This window comes from Entelurus aequoreus, linkage group LG06, assembly GCF_033978785.1.
Source record: "Entelurus aequoreus isolate RoL-2023_Sb linkage group LG06, RoL_Eaeq_v1.1, whole genome shotgun sequence".
In the NCBI taxonomy this organism is placed as follows: domain Eukaryota; kingdom Metazoa; phylum Chordata; class Actinopteri; order Syngnathiformes; family Syngnathidae; genus Entelurus; species Entelurus aequoreus.
Genome location: NC_084736.1, coordinates 63739024 through 63751837, shown reverse-complemented (window position 1 = coordinate 63751837; position 12814 = coordinate 63739024). Strand labels below are relative to the sequence as shown.

Below are 12814 nucleotides of genomic sequence, written 5' to 3'. Positions count from 1 at the left end.
TTCGGTAACTCTGCTTCCAGGAGTTCTGTTCACCATATTGTTTTCATGCAAGTTGTTTTTAATGCTTAACTGATCTCTACTGATAGAAACTATCTTGTTTATTTAATTTTATGACTCACTATAATTAGCAAAAGCGAAACATTCTTAACGAAAAAGGGCAAGTGTAAATTATTATGCAATTTTGTTTCTGAATATTGTTATCATTGTTGTATATTTCAAGAAAAGCAAAAATAGTCCATTAGTTTAAAGGAAGGGGTATTTAAAGGGGATGTTTACCTGTACCTTCATTGTTTCCCCTTGGAGAGAGCTGTCACTGTCATCGCTATCATCTGGACGGATAAGAATGGTGTTACTGAGAAGGTGGTTTTGGACAGCCATGAGGTAGCGCAGGCAAGGAGAGACCACCTATAGGTAAAGGAAAGCAGTCACAGAGTAATATCAGCATAAAAAAAGAAATCTTGTGATAACTGTACACATTCTATTAAGCGGTGACAATCAGTTAATCATACTGGCACAGTGGAAAGCAGCTTCTGGAAGTCGTCTCGTGCGACCGTCTGACATTTGGTAATGAGGAGGCAGGATTCCCGAACTACAGTTTTGAGAATACACTGCAGCAGCTCATCACTCAGCCTGCAAAAAGAGACACGGTATTTTTTTTAATTACTTTTTTGAATTAATAACAATAAAGGGCCATGCTAAATTACAAAGTATGTACTAAACTTGCTCCTCACCTATAGTGGTCATCTTCTTCACTTCCAAATCTATTTTTCTGCAGTTGATCTGCCAAGTTGGTGAGGATAACGTCCCTAAGCTGAGACAGGCCACTGTTTCTTTCACCTGTGAATCAAACAACAATGAAATGTTTATTCATCAATGGACAGTGTAATTGTGGGTTATATCCGATTATCTTATTCAGTCACCTTCTGTTAAAACAAGTTTCAGCAGTTTGTGGAGCTCAGCTTCCCCCTGGTACAAAGTATTTAGGCCTGAGCTGCAGTGACAGAGAAATGGTCCAATTATTGCTGAATGAAACATAATGCCTATTTTATCTTTAATCATAGTATACAGTTGAACCTTGGCTTCCGTACGCCCTGGTTTTTGACAAACATTATTTCCAAAAATGTCTCTAAGTTTTCGTACGGTCAAAAATGGCGCTTAACAAAGTAGTCTGTTTGACGGTGTATCATTCCACAGAATCGAGTGCCCAAACAAAGAATCCCTCGTGTTGGTGAATCAGCCTTGTTGTGTTATTACTGCATGATTCCAACTGTGTCCGTAACGTATTACAAAACGTGAATGCGAAGCTGCTCTCAACTCCAGTCATTCTGATTTAGCTCTTTTGCCCATCTATGACATCATCACCGGTCGACTCTGTAGTTCTCTGCTAACTAACAGTTATTTTCTTTTTAAGTACGACTGCAAAATATTCCACCGTGGGGCCAAAGTAAGTGGCAGCATTTTGGTAAGGAAGGTAAGAAACCCTATTAAATTCAAGAAGTCGCAGCAAAGTACTGTAAAAAAGGTGGTGTCCCTCTCCTTTTCTTTCTACTCCTACCTCACTGCTCATCGCCGTCTTTGCCAACATGTGTCTTCAATAAAAAGGTAAAAGTGATTTTGTCAAATTAATGTGATTTACATTATTTCTTCTCGGAAAAATATATGCGGTTATCTTAAGATTCATTTTTTCGACATTTTTCGACAGATTACAAATGAAAACCAATGTGCTACTGTATTGCAGAAATAGTACTTTACCTGATGGCGAGGCACACCTCTCTTTGAATCTCTGATCCTATCTGATCTACTGGAGCCATGAGTAGCTGCCACAAGAGCAGGCCTGCCCTGCGCACACTTTCTCGGTTCTGCTCTGTCTGAGGATTGAAGAACCTGAAGACAACCTTTAGAAAACATACAATAGAGCTTAGAAGTGTAAAAAAACTGACATTGTTAAAGTCACAGAAGACTAACCTGGAAGACTACCAAAATACAGTGGATAATGCTGGTGTCTCCATTAACCATGGCCTTCTCCATTATGTCACAGATGCTGCTGAAGTGACTGGCCTCGATGGGATGTTGTTTGCCCAGTAGAGCGCCCAGAGGCAGGCTATTATTGCTGGCGGCTAGCAGATTTAGCTGGTGGACACACATGGCACCAACATGATGAAGTAGCTGATTGATCACCTCACTCGTGTCCACCATTTCTTCTGTAAAAGGAGGAAAAACAGTTAAAAACAAATTAGATTTCTCAACTCCTACATTAAGTGGTTTGAGGAGATTTTTATCTCAACCTTTTGGTTCTTTAATGACATGGCTGACACCAAGCCTTTGGCACACATGATGAAAGGCCTGATTCCCCGGGTTGCACCACTGATCTATGTAATCACTCGAGCAGGTCCAGATCAAGTTGTTCAGTGCATCATAACATGCTCCTAAAAGGCAGCACAATAACATATCAGTTATTATAGCTGTAGGAGGTGTGATTCAAGTTGGATTCAAACATTCAATCGGGACAAAAGTAGTGCTCACCTAGTCCAGCTACCTGGGCTCCCCTGCCGAGGGAACTGCCAGGAGCATCAATGAGGTCAGCGCGGCTGCTGAACTGGCCATCAGCAAGGTTGAAGACTAAACTGGAGGCTAATACTGAAGTAACAATAATCATTTTTTAGTTAAAAACAACAATCTTTTATTTGAAGTGATATGCTAAAAGAAACGTGTCATTACTCTTCAATGAGGACAGGCTGCTGGTGCCTCCAAACAGCGACCGTGTAGCAGAATTCCCAGATACTCCAGGTGGTGAGACCAGCATCACTAAGTATGTTCCACAAACATACATAGGTGTCTTTCTAAGAGTCTTCAGAGGGAGTCCACAGCTTGTGTTGACAGCTACGATGACAAATTCCAGGAGAAATATGTTAATAAAAATGTTTTGTAAACATTGAGATTAATGGATTTTGGATGCAAATCTGATTGAATACCTGACTGCTCCTCTTTGACGGTGTTGGTGATAGCAGAGCCTGTGAGAGCAGCCAATGTGGCAGAATGTGAGGCTCGAAAGCGAGACATTCGACTCAAAAGAAGCTCATTCAAGCACTTGGAAGACTCGCCTTCTTTGCGAGTAAGAATAACTCTCTCCTGCAAGATGTCTGCAACACACAGTCCTGTCTGTGTCTGCACCATGGACAAGAGGTGGGAAAGCGCTCAAATGAATCCAACTGAAACTACAAAACTGTGTAGGAGCATGAAATACTCACAGACAGATTAAACACATCCATGAAGACAGAGTGGCCTTTCTGTGTCTTCTCGTTGAGACTGCCCGGGGACCAAAACCAATATAGGTAGGTTCCATCAGAGCAGAGGTGCAGTGTTGTCATACTGCTGCCCACAGGGAAGTGATGGGCTGGCATGGGGACAATCTGGCACACCTGAAAGTGGCAGTCCGAACATGAGATACAGACTAATGCTGTTAATGCATTCAGCTGTGTGAGGTAAGAAGTTCTAATTATGTAACATGCATGCTATCTCATGCTGACCAACTGGTTGGCAAGTTACCTGTAGAGTGAAGGGGTCAATGACCTGGCACAGCTGATGAGGTTTGGCATCAAAGGCAGAAGGGCGGTAGAGAAGGCGACCACTGCTGTGCACCACCCAACCAGGCTCCAACTCCTCATTTCGACAGTAAACAAACCCTCTGCACAATCATATGCAACCCTTTTATTTTTGCACTTTGCAGAACTGAATCATATTTTACATTTAAGCCCAGTCCCAAAATTCCAATTGTTTATTGTCATTTACACTGCCTGAACACAAAATATCAATTCTCTTTGTAGCGATGGTAGCAAGTAAAAATAAATTGTTACTTAAGCATACTGGTGAGAATCTGTAGCTTAAAAAGGGCAGCAAATACAGTTGGGGAAAATAAGTAGTGGATCCCATGCTGATTTTTAAGTTTACCCTCTTACAAAGATAGGAATAGTCCAGATCTTTACGTTGGGTTTATTGTAACAGAGAGAAAATAAGATTATAATTTAATTTACAGTATATTTGTTTGAGGGAAATAAATATTTGACTTGCCAAGCACACAACATGAATTAGCACTTGAAGGAACCCTTGTTGGCAGGCACAGACTGTTTTTTTATAGGCGGTCCACAGGGTTGCACTAATTTCAAAAGGGTTTGATTTTATTTTATTTTTTTACAAATTCTCTCCAAACCCTTAATTTCGAACTTTCAGCTCACGCTGCTATTCTGATTAAGATCGGTAGACTGGCAAGGCCACTCCAGAATTGTAATGTGCCACTCCAGAATTGCCAAAGCTGTACATGTACATGTCAAAGTTTTACCCGTTCTGTCTCCGACTGCTCGCCCACAGACACACTATTCAAGCACATATCAAAGCAAAATATCCCGTAAAATTGTCAGAGCCAAAATACTTGTCCTCTTCCTTCTTAATCTTCTGCGTGCAATAATACGGTCAGAAAATGTTGAGTTTTATTGCACAAAATCCTTGAAATTGCCACAAATGTGCCAGTACTGAGAGTGGAAGCCATGTTTACTTCCAAAACATTGCAGTGCGCGCGACGTCATGACGTCATGTCCGCATGCGGGTCAGATTGCATTAACATTAGAAATCACTTTTTTTTTTTCGAATGTGAACGGCCGTTAAAAAAATTGGATTTGACAATAAATTCTGAATTGGAAGTCCAACCATGCAGTGTGTGTCTAAGTTGCGAGCATAAATCTGAGTTATGAACTTCTCCATCCCTAGTTGGCATAGCAACAGTCAGAATAAACCCTGTAAGATCCAACTGTATATATCCAGTTTTACTCTAGCAATTTATAGCTAGAAGTTGACATAACAATGTTTTCCAACCATGGGAACGGAGAAGCAAATGATATTCATAGAGTTGAAAGAATTACCAAAAACATGACTAACCGTGTGGCCTACTTGGCGAGGCAATTCAACCATACTAAAAAAGGAGCCAGCTTTTGTGCCAGCAAGGACTTAAAGGGCTGACATTTATCCATGAAAATATGGAGAAGATGCTGATTGTGCATTTAACGGTGAAGCAGCTTGAAGGATATACTGTAGAAGTATAAACGACCAGGGTTCAGAGCAGCACTTCCTATGCGAGCTCCCTGCACCATGACAGAGCAGTCCAGTGTGGGTGAACTGCCGATGTAGCTACAGAGGCGACTAACCAACGACCAACGTGAAACTAACTTTACCGCTGATGGCGATCGCTCTCCAAGATAAATGCTGCACATTATTACATTATTTCATAAAAATGCTGAGGTGGTTTGTCGTACATTCTATTGTGTTGTTTTTCATACAATATTAGTTATCTAAAAGTGTGTTTTTCTTTTAAAAAGGAATGTTACATGTTAAAAGTGTGATGTTTTGGCGTATCAAGCAGGTATTAAATTGATTTAAATTCATTTAAATGGGCCACACTGATTTAAAATATGAGTGTGTTGAGTTACGAGCTTGGTCATAGAACCAATTTAACTAATAAGTTGAAGTACTGTTGCACTTTCTTTAATGGGACAGGGCAAAGTTTTGTGCTTCATCGGTACATAACCGTTTTTTGAAGGTCAAAATAATTGTTGGTTGGTAGGGGATCAAATATTTACTTCCCTCAATCCATTACGAATTCATTTAAAATCTTGATGTTCAGTTGTTTGTGCTTTTTTTGGATTAATTTTTGTATTCGACAGTTTTTATATAACAGTAAGCCTAAATTCTGGACTGTGGTGTGCATATATTTGAAAGCTTGTAAACTTACAAAAATGAGCAGGGACTCCAACACATTTACACCATTTTACTCTTTTATGACGATTTTAACAAGTTCACTGAATGGCCAAACTTGTTGCAGTCCCTGTCTGGTCATCCAAAAAGGACTTCTTAATGCACAGCAAAGTTGGGTGTGCATTGGCACAAAATAGCTTACATTTTTCATGACATCTCGCTGGTAAGATTAGAACAATACAAAATATAAAATCTATGAAACCCATGTCACAAACAGATCAGGTTGTGAATTTATATATGCTTTGTACTGGACAACCCTTACTGTGATGATGAATTGCCTGTGTGAATGCTGAGTAAACCAGCCCAAAAGTGCAAATAATAAATCTATTTGTCTTTGTTTGCAGATGCCGTTGTCAAATCATCTCATCAAAAAAAAACCCACATTTATTCAGGACGCAACTATGCTGCTTTATTTTGGAAATTTCAGGAAACAATGCTAACACTATTGGGATGAATGAGATTACGGATATATTTAGCATTCCTGTCACTCACTCTCATCTCAGAAGCCTGCAGAAGAATGTATCGTATTACCTGAGTGTCCCGTGTAAGCCAGATCCCAGCTTGCTCAGTCCTCTCCCAGAGGAGTTGGTGGTGTACAGATAGAGCCCGTCGGTGGCCAGACAGCGGCCCAGGTCAGTGTCTGTGAGACACGGGAAAAAAGGATTACAAGGGGTGAAAAGGACATATAGTTGGGATAAAAAGAAGGGCAGAATTAAGGTTTTATATTAACTTGACTGATGTTTTAGGATAATTTGAGGAGTGCATTATTGATCTAGTAATTGCTTATAATATACATGCGCAAATATGGCTATGGTAATACGCCCTGTTCAGCTGCTATTATTCTGTGAGGTCAGCTTATCGATTGCTTAGGAGTGAGTCATCTCTGCCTTTGTCTGTTTTACATTGTAAAGCGCTTGTTTCCATACTATACTGAATGCAGTGATTTCATGTTCATATATTGTGCATTAGGTTAAAACAAACAGCTAAAATTAAACAGTCGACTATAATAACGATCAGTGATTTACATGCGGTTTCACCTTTATTCTCAGCTCCTCCTGGTGAGTTATCAGGTGTGGGTAGCATGTCCTCAAAACCCCAGGACACGCTGTGCTTTCCCCCAAGCAGGCATGATGAAGAGCCAGGGCCTCCTTCCAATAGTAAAAGCCTGAAGCAGGAGAGATGAAGAATACATCCATGTCAGTATATGTCACAATCACAAATACAGTCAATTATTAGGTGAATCATAGTTAAGGCCTCACCTGTACAGAACATCGGACACTGGTAGCTGGCCCAGATCAGACTGTTTCTGCAGCAGGTGCACTGTGTGGATGAAGGTCTTCAGAGATCCTCTGGTAAACAGTTTGGCAGATTATTCCAAAGCTCCTCACTCAGTATTAGATAAAGGCATACTGTCAATTTTTTTAATCTGTAGAATTATGTCTTGTTTGAATTTCTGGAGCAGTTGGTTTGTAATTTGGCATAATGTTTAGTAACTAAAAAACTAAATTTCTTTACATGTAAAGCTGCAGAGTGAAATGAGCAACTCATTTAATTTTGAGTACATCTAAAATTGAACCCTGAAGACATTGCAGCAATTCATATTCAAAGCAAAGCTTAACTACCCTTTTTCTATGTTGTTACTTAACCCTCCAAACAGTGAACTTATAGAGCTGGATGACAACAAAAAATCTGTCTGTCCAAATACAGGCTGAACAAAGAGTACAGGGTTCTGGTTTTGACAAGTCAAGATCAGTTGTCACCAGCAGATGCAAGTTGAAGTCTGACTGACAACACATAATGCTCTTACATGGGCTGAAAGGACACGTTTACAGCTCACACGCTGAAGGTATACAAACACCGACAAAAACAGATTCACTCTTGATAACAGCCACCTTTCATAACAGAAATCCAAATAGAAAATTGTGCACATATTAAAGATGTATCAATTAATAAAATCTCTCCTCCATGCTCAAAACAGAGCAGAAGATAATGTAGAGACTGTCATGACATGCTGTTGTGTAAATAAGAATATAAAATAATGGTATTTAGTTTGTTAATAAATGGTACCTGTTTTATCGGAAAAGTGTCCTTAAATGACTTCTAAAATCTGGGGCTATGTAGAAGATCAAATTAAATTAATGTAAATATCTCTCTGGCCTCACCTGGCACAGGCAAGTGCAACCAGGGCAGCAGCAGCGTTTTCCCTTTGTCTGAGTGAGCGGAGAATCGGCATTTGAACCGGCCTTTGAATTTGGACGGACTCTGGAGCGCCATCTTCCAGCCAAGAGCAAAGCAGCCCCTCTAAGCCATTTAGGCAGTCTGCAGGCTCCTTGCTGAGGCTGAGCGGTTGGCAATCTCGGAGACAGGAGAGCAGAACCTCTGCCGTGACCCCACAGAGCGCCGGGTCACTGCGGGTCTGCGACTGTAGAAGGGGAAAGACCAGCAGCAGGCCGACACGGGAGGTGAAGGGTGCCTGCTCGGGCTGCTGGAGCAGACCTTGTCTTTTGAGCAAGGCCAAGGTCTCCTCATCAGCACCCCCAGTTCCTTCTCGCTCCTGTTGCTCCTCCAGGGCCAGCTGCCGCTGCGCCCCCCACAGACCACGCAGAGCATTGAGTCGGTATTCCAGCAGCCGGGCATAAGCGTTACTCTGGTTACCGCAGACTGCGCGTAGACGCTCTGCCAGCTCAACTGGGTTCTTCGTCTCAAACGTTAGAATCTGTAATGAAGGAAATGAAGGAATACAGTTCTAAAACATCTTATTATACAAACAATTTAACTGACATGAGAGAACAAGAGACATTTGGAAACCGATGGGTAAGCATGCCTCCACGTATAGCACTTTGGTCTATGAAATAGTGGGCAGATAACGTGCTTCATGTGCACTTAAGCAGCATTTCAGATATTGATTACAATCCAAGGCCTATGACTCAAGGACTAGAAAAAACATCTATCATACCATTTAGCAGGCACAGTTTGTATTGATTACATTTCGCTAACTCTACTAATGTTACGGTAATACACTTTAACTTGAGGCAGGGCCTTCTCTGCCTTGCTCTATGAAACACTGCATATGGAAAACAGTCAGCATTACAACACCAATGAAAACAGTAATAAATGAGCCAGTCGGTGTGGAGCTGACCGCGCGCAAGGTCAGAAAATCGAGGCGAATGGATGATAACAGTATGAAAACAGGGGATTAACCAATCAGAAAAGTCTGATTTTGTTAACACCAAGGACAGCACTGGGTTTAGCTTCAAATGCCTGCATTATTAACAACATTACTTTCTATCCCATATGCTGTAAGGCCCATTCTAATGGAGACATTAAAAAAACATTTTATAACTAGCCTGTTGAAAGTGGCATACTTGTGATACTTACAACTAAAAGCTGCAAGCATACCCCAATGTTAGCCAAAAATAGACCTGTATTTGCCCTGCCAAATTAAACTTTCATTGTCAACGTCAGCCCACCGTCCAACACCTTTTAAACCAAAACAAAAGTCCAGCTGTATTCATCATCACACCCGCAGCGTCCTCTCTACTTCTCAAACAAGAATAGGTTGTGCACTGCATATCTGGTGTTGATTAGGACAGCGACGAAATGTTGCTTATTCGTGTGTGTGTGTGTGTGTGTGTGTGTGTATGTGTTAGGGTTGTACAGTATACCGGTACTAACAAAGTACAGTCAACACGTACACAGAGCGCATACGAGAGTGTTGACAGAAGAAAAAGAATGGGAGAAGTGTCAATTCTCCTGGTTAATAAAGCGCAATATGGAGGTACTTGTGCTTCAAAACTAACAATAAATGTGAAGCTATAAACACGGAAGCGTCGCTCTGCAATCAGTGCTTTAAAACATGCATCGCCAAAAGTGGCAATACTTGAAACTCAGGTAAACATTTAAAAGACAAACATCCAGATCTGCACAAGGAGTTTAAAGACCGACAGGTAGGAATGTAGCTAACTAGCTCCCCTGTTGTGCCCATACAGATACTGTAGGTAGACGCCGCATACACTGCAAAAAGTCAGTGTTCAAAAACAAGAAAAAAAAATACAAAAATGAGGGGTATTTTATTTGAACTAAGCAAAATTATCTGCCAATAGTGGCTTGTCAAGACTTTCCAAAACAAGTCAAATTAGCTAACCTCTATGAACCCAAAAATACCTTAAAATAAGCATATTATCACTAATAACAAGTGCACTTTTCTTGGTAGAAAAAAAAAGAGATTTTTTTGCTCAATATGTTGAAAAATATTCTTAAATTAAGTAAACGCTAGTGCCATTATCTTGACATAATGATATGCGCTCGGCATTACATTTACATTTACTAAAAACAAATTTATTGTTCTTAATGGAAAGGCAACAAGGCAACCGCTTGTTACTCTCGTGGTCTCCTAGCAGCTCAGGCAAATCATATGGTCTAAAAATGCATTTTTCCATCGACAACATGACATCATTGCATCAAGTGCATGCTTTTTCAGTCAATTAGTGCGCATATATACAGCCTGGAACCCCGGCCAAAAAATTTTTAATTGTAATTTCGAAGAATTTATCTGAATGTGCATGAACTATTTCTGTTCAAAATTGTTAGAAATGTCACACTTTAAATGTTTAAATATTAACTGTCAGTTTACTGTACTGTGCCAACTGTACTACTATGAGAACATATTTTCTCTTGTTTCATTGAAAATAAAACAGCAAAGTCCATTTGGCTGTCATCTGTTTTAATTATGAGACACAATTGTGTCAAAGTCATGATTTTTTTTTTCATGCTTGAAATAAGAAATTATTACCTTAAAAAAAGTAGTTTTATACTTGTGAGTGTTGATGACACAGCTTTGCAACACTTGATATTCTAGTTTCAAGCATGTTTTACTCAATATACGTCATAAAATCTTAGCTACAAGCTGTAATATCTTACTGAGATCATTTAGGACCAAAACACTTAAAACAAGTAAAACACTAACATAAAATCTGCCTAGTGAGAAGAATTATCTTATCAGACAGAAAATAAGCAAATATCACCTTCATTTGAGATATTTAATCTTATTTAGATTTCAGTTTTTGCAGTGTATAGTTGGTTTGCCCGTTGCCAATTATTAGGATCATATTTGCGGAGTCAAAAACTGCCCACTTTGCGTGAACAAATGCAAGTGAATTTAATGAATGTGTTTTGTCTTTAACAATGTGTGTTCCACCTGCTACATGTCTTGTCTGTGTAGTTTAAGCCATTGTTTTGCTTTTAGTATGTACTAATGATTGTATTTGTGTTGAAGCACAGATCACGAGTGGCAACCATAAATTATGAAGCGTTTAATCCAATCAATGTCAATAAAGCTTTTTTACAGTATCCTAACTCAGTGTTCTTCAACCTTTTTTGAGCCGAGGCACATTTTTTCATTGAAAAAATTTCCAGGCACACCACCAGCAGAAAATGTTTAAAAATTAAATTTAGTAGCCTATACTGACAATATAAAGTCCATTCATTCATCCATCCATCCATTTCCTACCGCTTGTCCCTCTCGGGGTCGCTGGAGCCCATCTCAGCTGCATCTCATTTAAAAAACTGACAATTGTTTGATATGAATTCAAACCATAACCATAACCATCCATGCATCACTAGTTATTTTGTCTCAAAGTAGACCTACAAAGCAATTAGCTAGCTGCTGCCACCTACTGATATGGAAGAGTATTACATGGTTGCGGTACTACTATTAAAGGCCTACTGAAATGAAATGTTCTTATTTAAACTGGGATAGCAGGTCCATTCTATGTGTCATACTTGATCATTTCGCGATATTGCCATGTTTTTGATGAAAGGATTTAGTAGAGAACATCGACGATAAAATTAGCAACTTTTGGTAGCTGATAAAAAAGCCTTGCCTGTACCGGAAGTAGCGTGACGTCACAGGTTGTGGAGCGCCTCACATCTGCACAATGTTTATAATCAGCAGCGAGAGCGATTCGGACCGAGAAAGCGACGATTACCCCATTAATTTGAGCGAGGATGAAAGATTTGTGGATGAGGAAAGTGAGAGTGACGGATTAGAGTGCAGTGCAGGACGCCAGGATGTATCTTTTTTCGCTCTGACCGTAACTTAGGTACAAGGGCTCATTGGATTCCACACTTTCTCCTTTTTCTATTGTGGATCACGGATTTGTATTTTAAACCACCTCAGATACTATATCCTCTTGAAAATGAGAGTTGAGAACGCGAAATGGACATTCACAGTGACTTTTATCTCCACGACAATACATTGGCGAAACACTTTAGCTTCGGAGCAAACGTGATAGCATTGTGCTTAACTGCGGATAGAAACAGAAGAAACATGCCCCTGACTGGAAGGATAAATAATAAATGATAAATGGGTTATACTTGTATAGCGCTTTTCTACCTTCAAGGTACTCAAAGCGCTTTGACAGTATTTCCACATTCACCCACTCACACACACATTCACACACTGATGGCGGGAGCTGCCATGCAAGGCGCTAACCAGCAGCCATCAGGAGCAAGGGTGAAGTGTCTTGCCCAAGGACACAACGGACGTGACTAGGATGGTAGAAGGTGGGGATAGACCAAAGATCAACAATACTACTATTACTTCTACTATCAGGAGACACTGAACTAAACCCTGGGCCTGCAACCACACGGTTAATGCTGTCCCGCCTGGCGAAGCCTAGCAATGCTGTTGCTAACGACGCCATTGAAGCTAACTTAGCTACGGGACCTCGACAGAGCTATGCTAAAAACATTAGCTCTCCACCTATGCCAGCCCTCATCTGCTCATCACCACCCGTGCTCACCTGCGTTCCAGCGATCGACGGCGCGACGGAGGACTTCACCACGATCATCGGTGCGGTCGGCGGCCCGGAGACGGAGGAAGTCAACCCAGACACCGGTGAGGACAGCGCCACGGCGGCGGACGGCGTTGTGTTGCTGTAGCCAGCCGCTAATACACCGATCCCACCTACAGCTTTCTTCTTTGCTGTCTTCATTGTTCATTAAACAAATT

The 12814-nt window shown here is 40.6% G+C and overlaps 1 protein-coding gene across 1 annotated transcript in view; it reads right to left on the bottom strand.

Moving 5' to 3' along the window:
• Nucleotides 1-12814, bottom strand: part of LOC133652445 (probable E3 ubiquitin-protein ligase HECTD4) — a 51225-nt gene that overhangs the window by 31070 nt on the left and 7341 nt on the right. The window contains exons 2-17 of the mRNA XM_062051208.1: nucleotides 7965-8518; nucleotides 7062-7151; nucleotides 6840-6967; nucleotides 6334-6442; nucleotides 3547-3685; nucleotides 3249-3419; nucleotides 2973-3165; nucleotides 2719-2880; nucleotides 2524-2637; nucleotides 2286-2426; nucleotides 1966-2201; nucleotides 1753-1895; nucleotides 921-991; nucleotides 732-837; nucleotides 510-630; nucleotides 277-405 (exon numbers count right to left, since the gene is read on the bottom strand). Of these exons, the coding sequence (XP_061907192.1) occupies nucleotides 277-405; nucleotides 510-630; nucleotides 732-837; nucleotides 921-991; nucleotides 1753-1895; nucleotides 1966-2201; nucleotides 2286-2426; nucleotides 2524-2637; nucleotides 2719-2880; nucleotides 2973-3165; nucleotides 3249-3419; nucleotides 3547-3685; nucleotides 6334-6442; nucleotides 6840-6967; nucleotides 7062-7151; nucleotides 7965-8518 (2607 nt within the window). The remainder of the gene's footprint in view (nucleotides 1-276; nucleotides 406-509; nucleotides 631-731; nucleotides 838-920; nucleotides 992-1752; nucleotides 1896-1965; nucleotides 2202-2285; nucleotides 2427-2523; nucleotides 2638-2718; nucleotides 2881-2972; nucleotides 3166-3248; nucleotides 3420-3546; nucleotides 3686-6333; nucleotides 6443-6839; nucleotides 6968-7061; nucleotides 7152-7964; nucleotides 8519-12814) is intronic.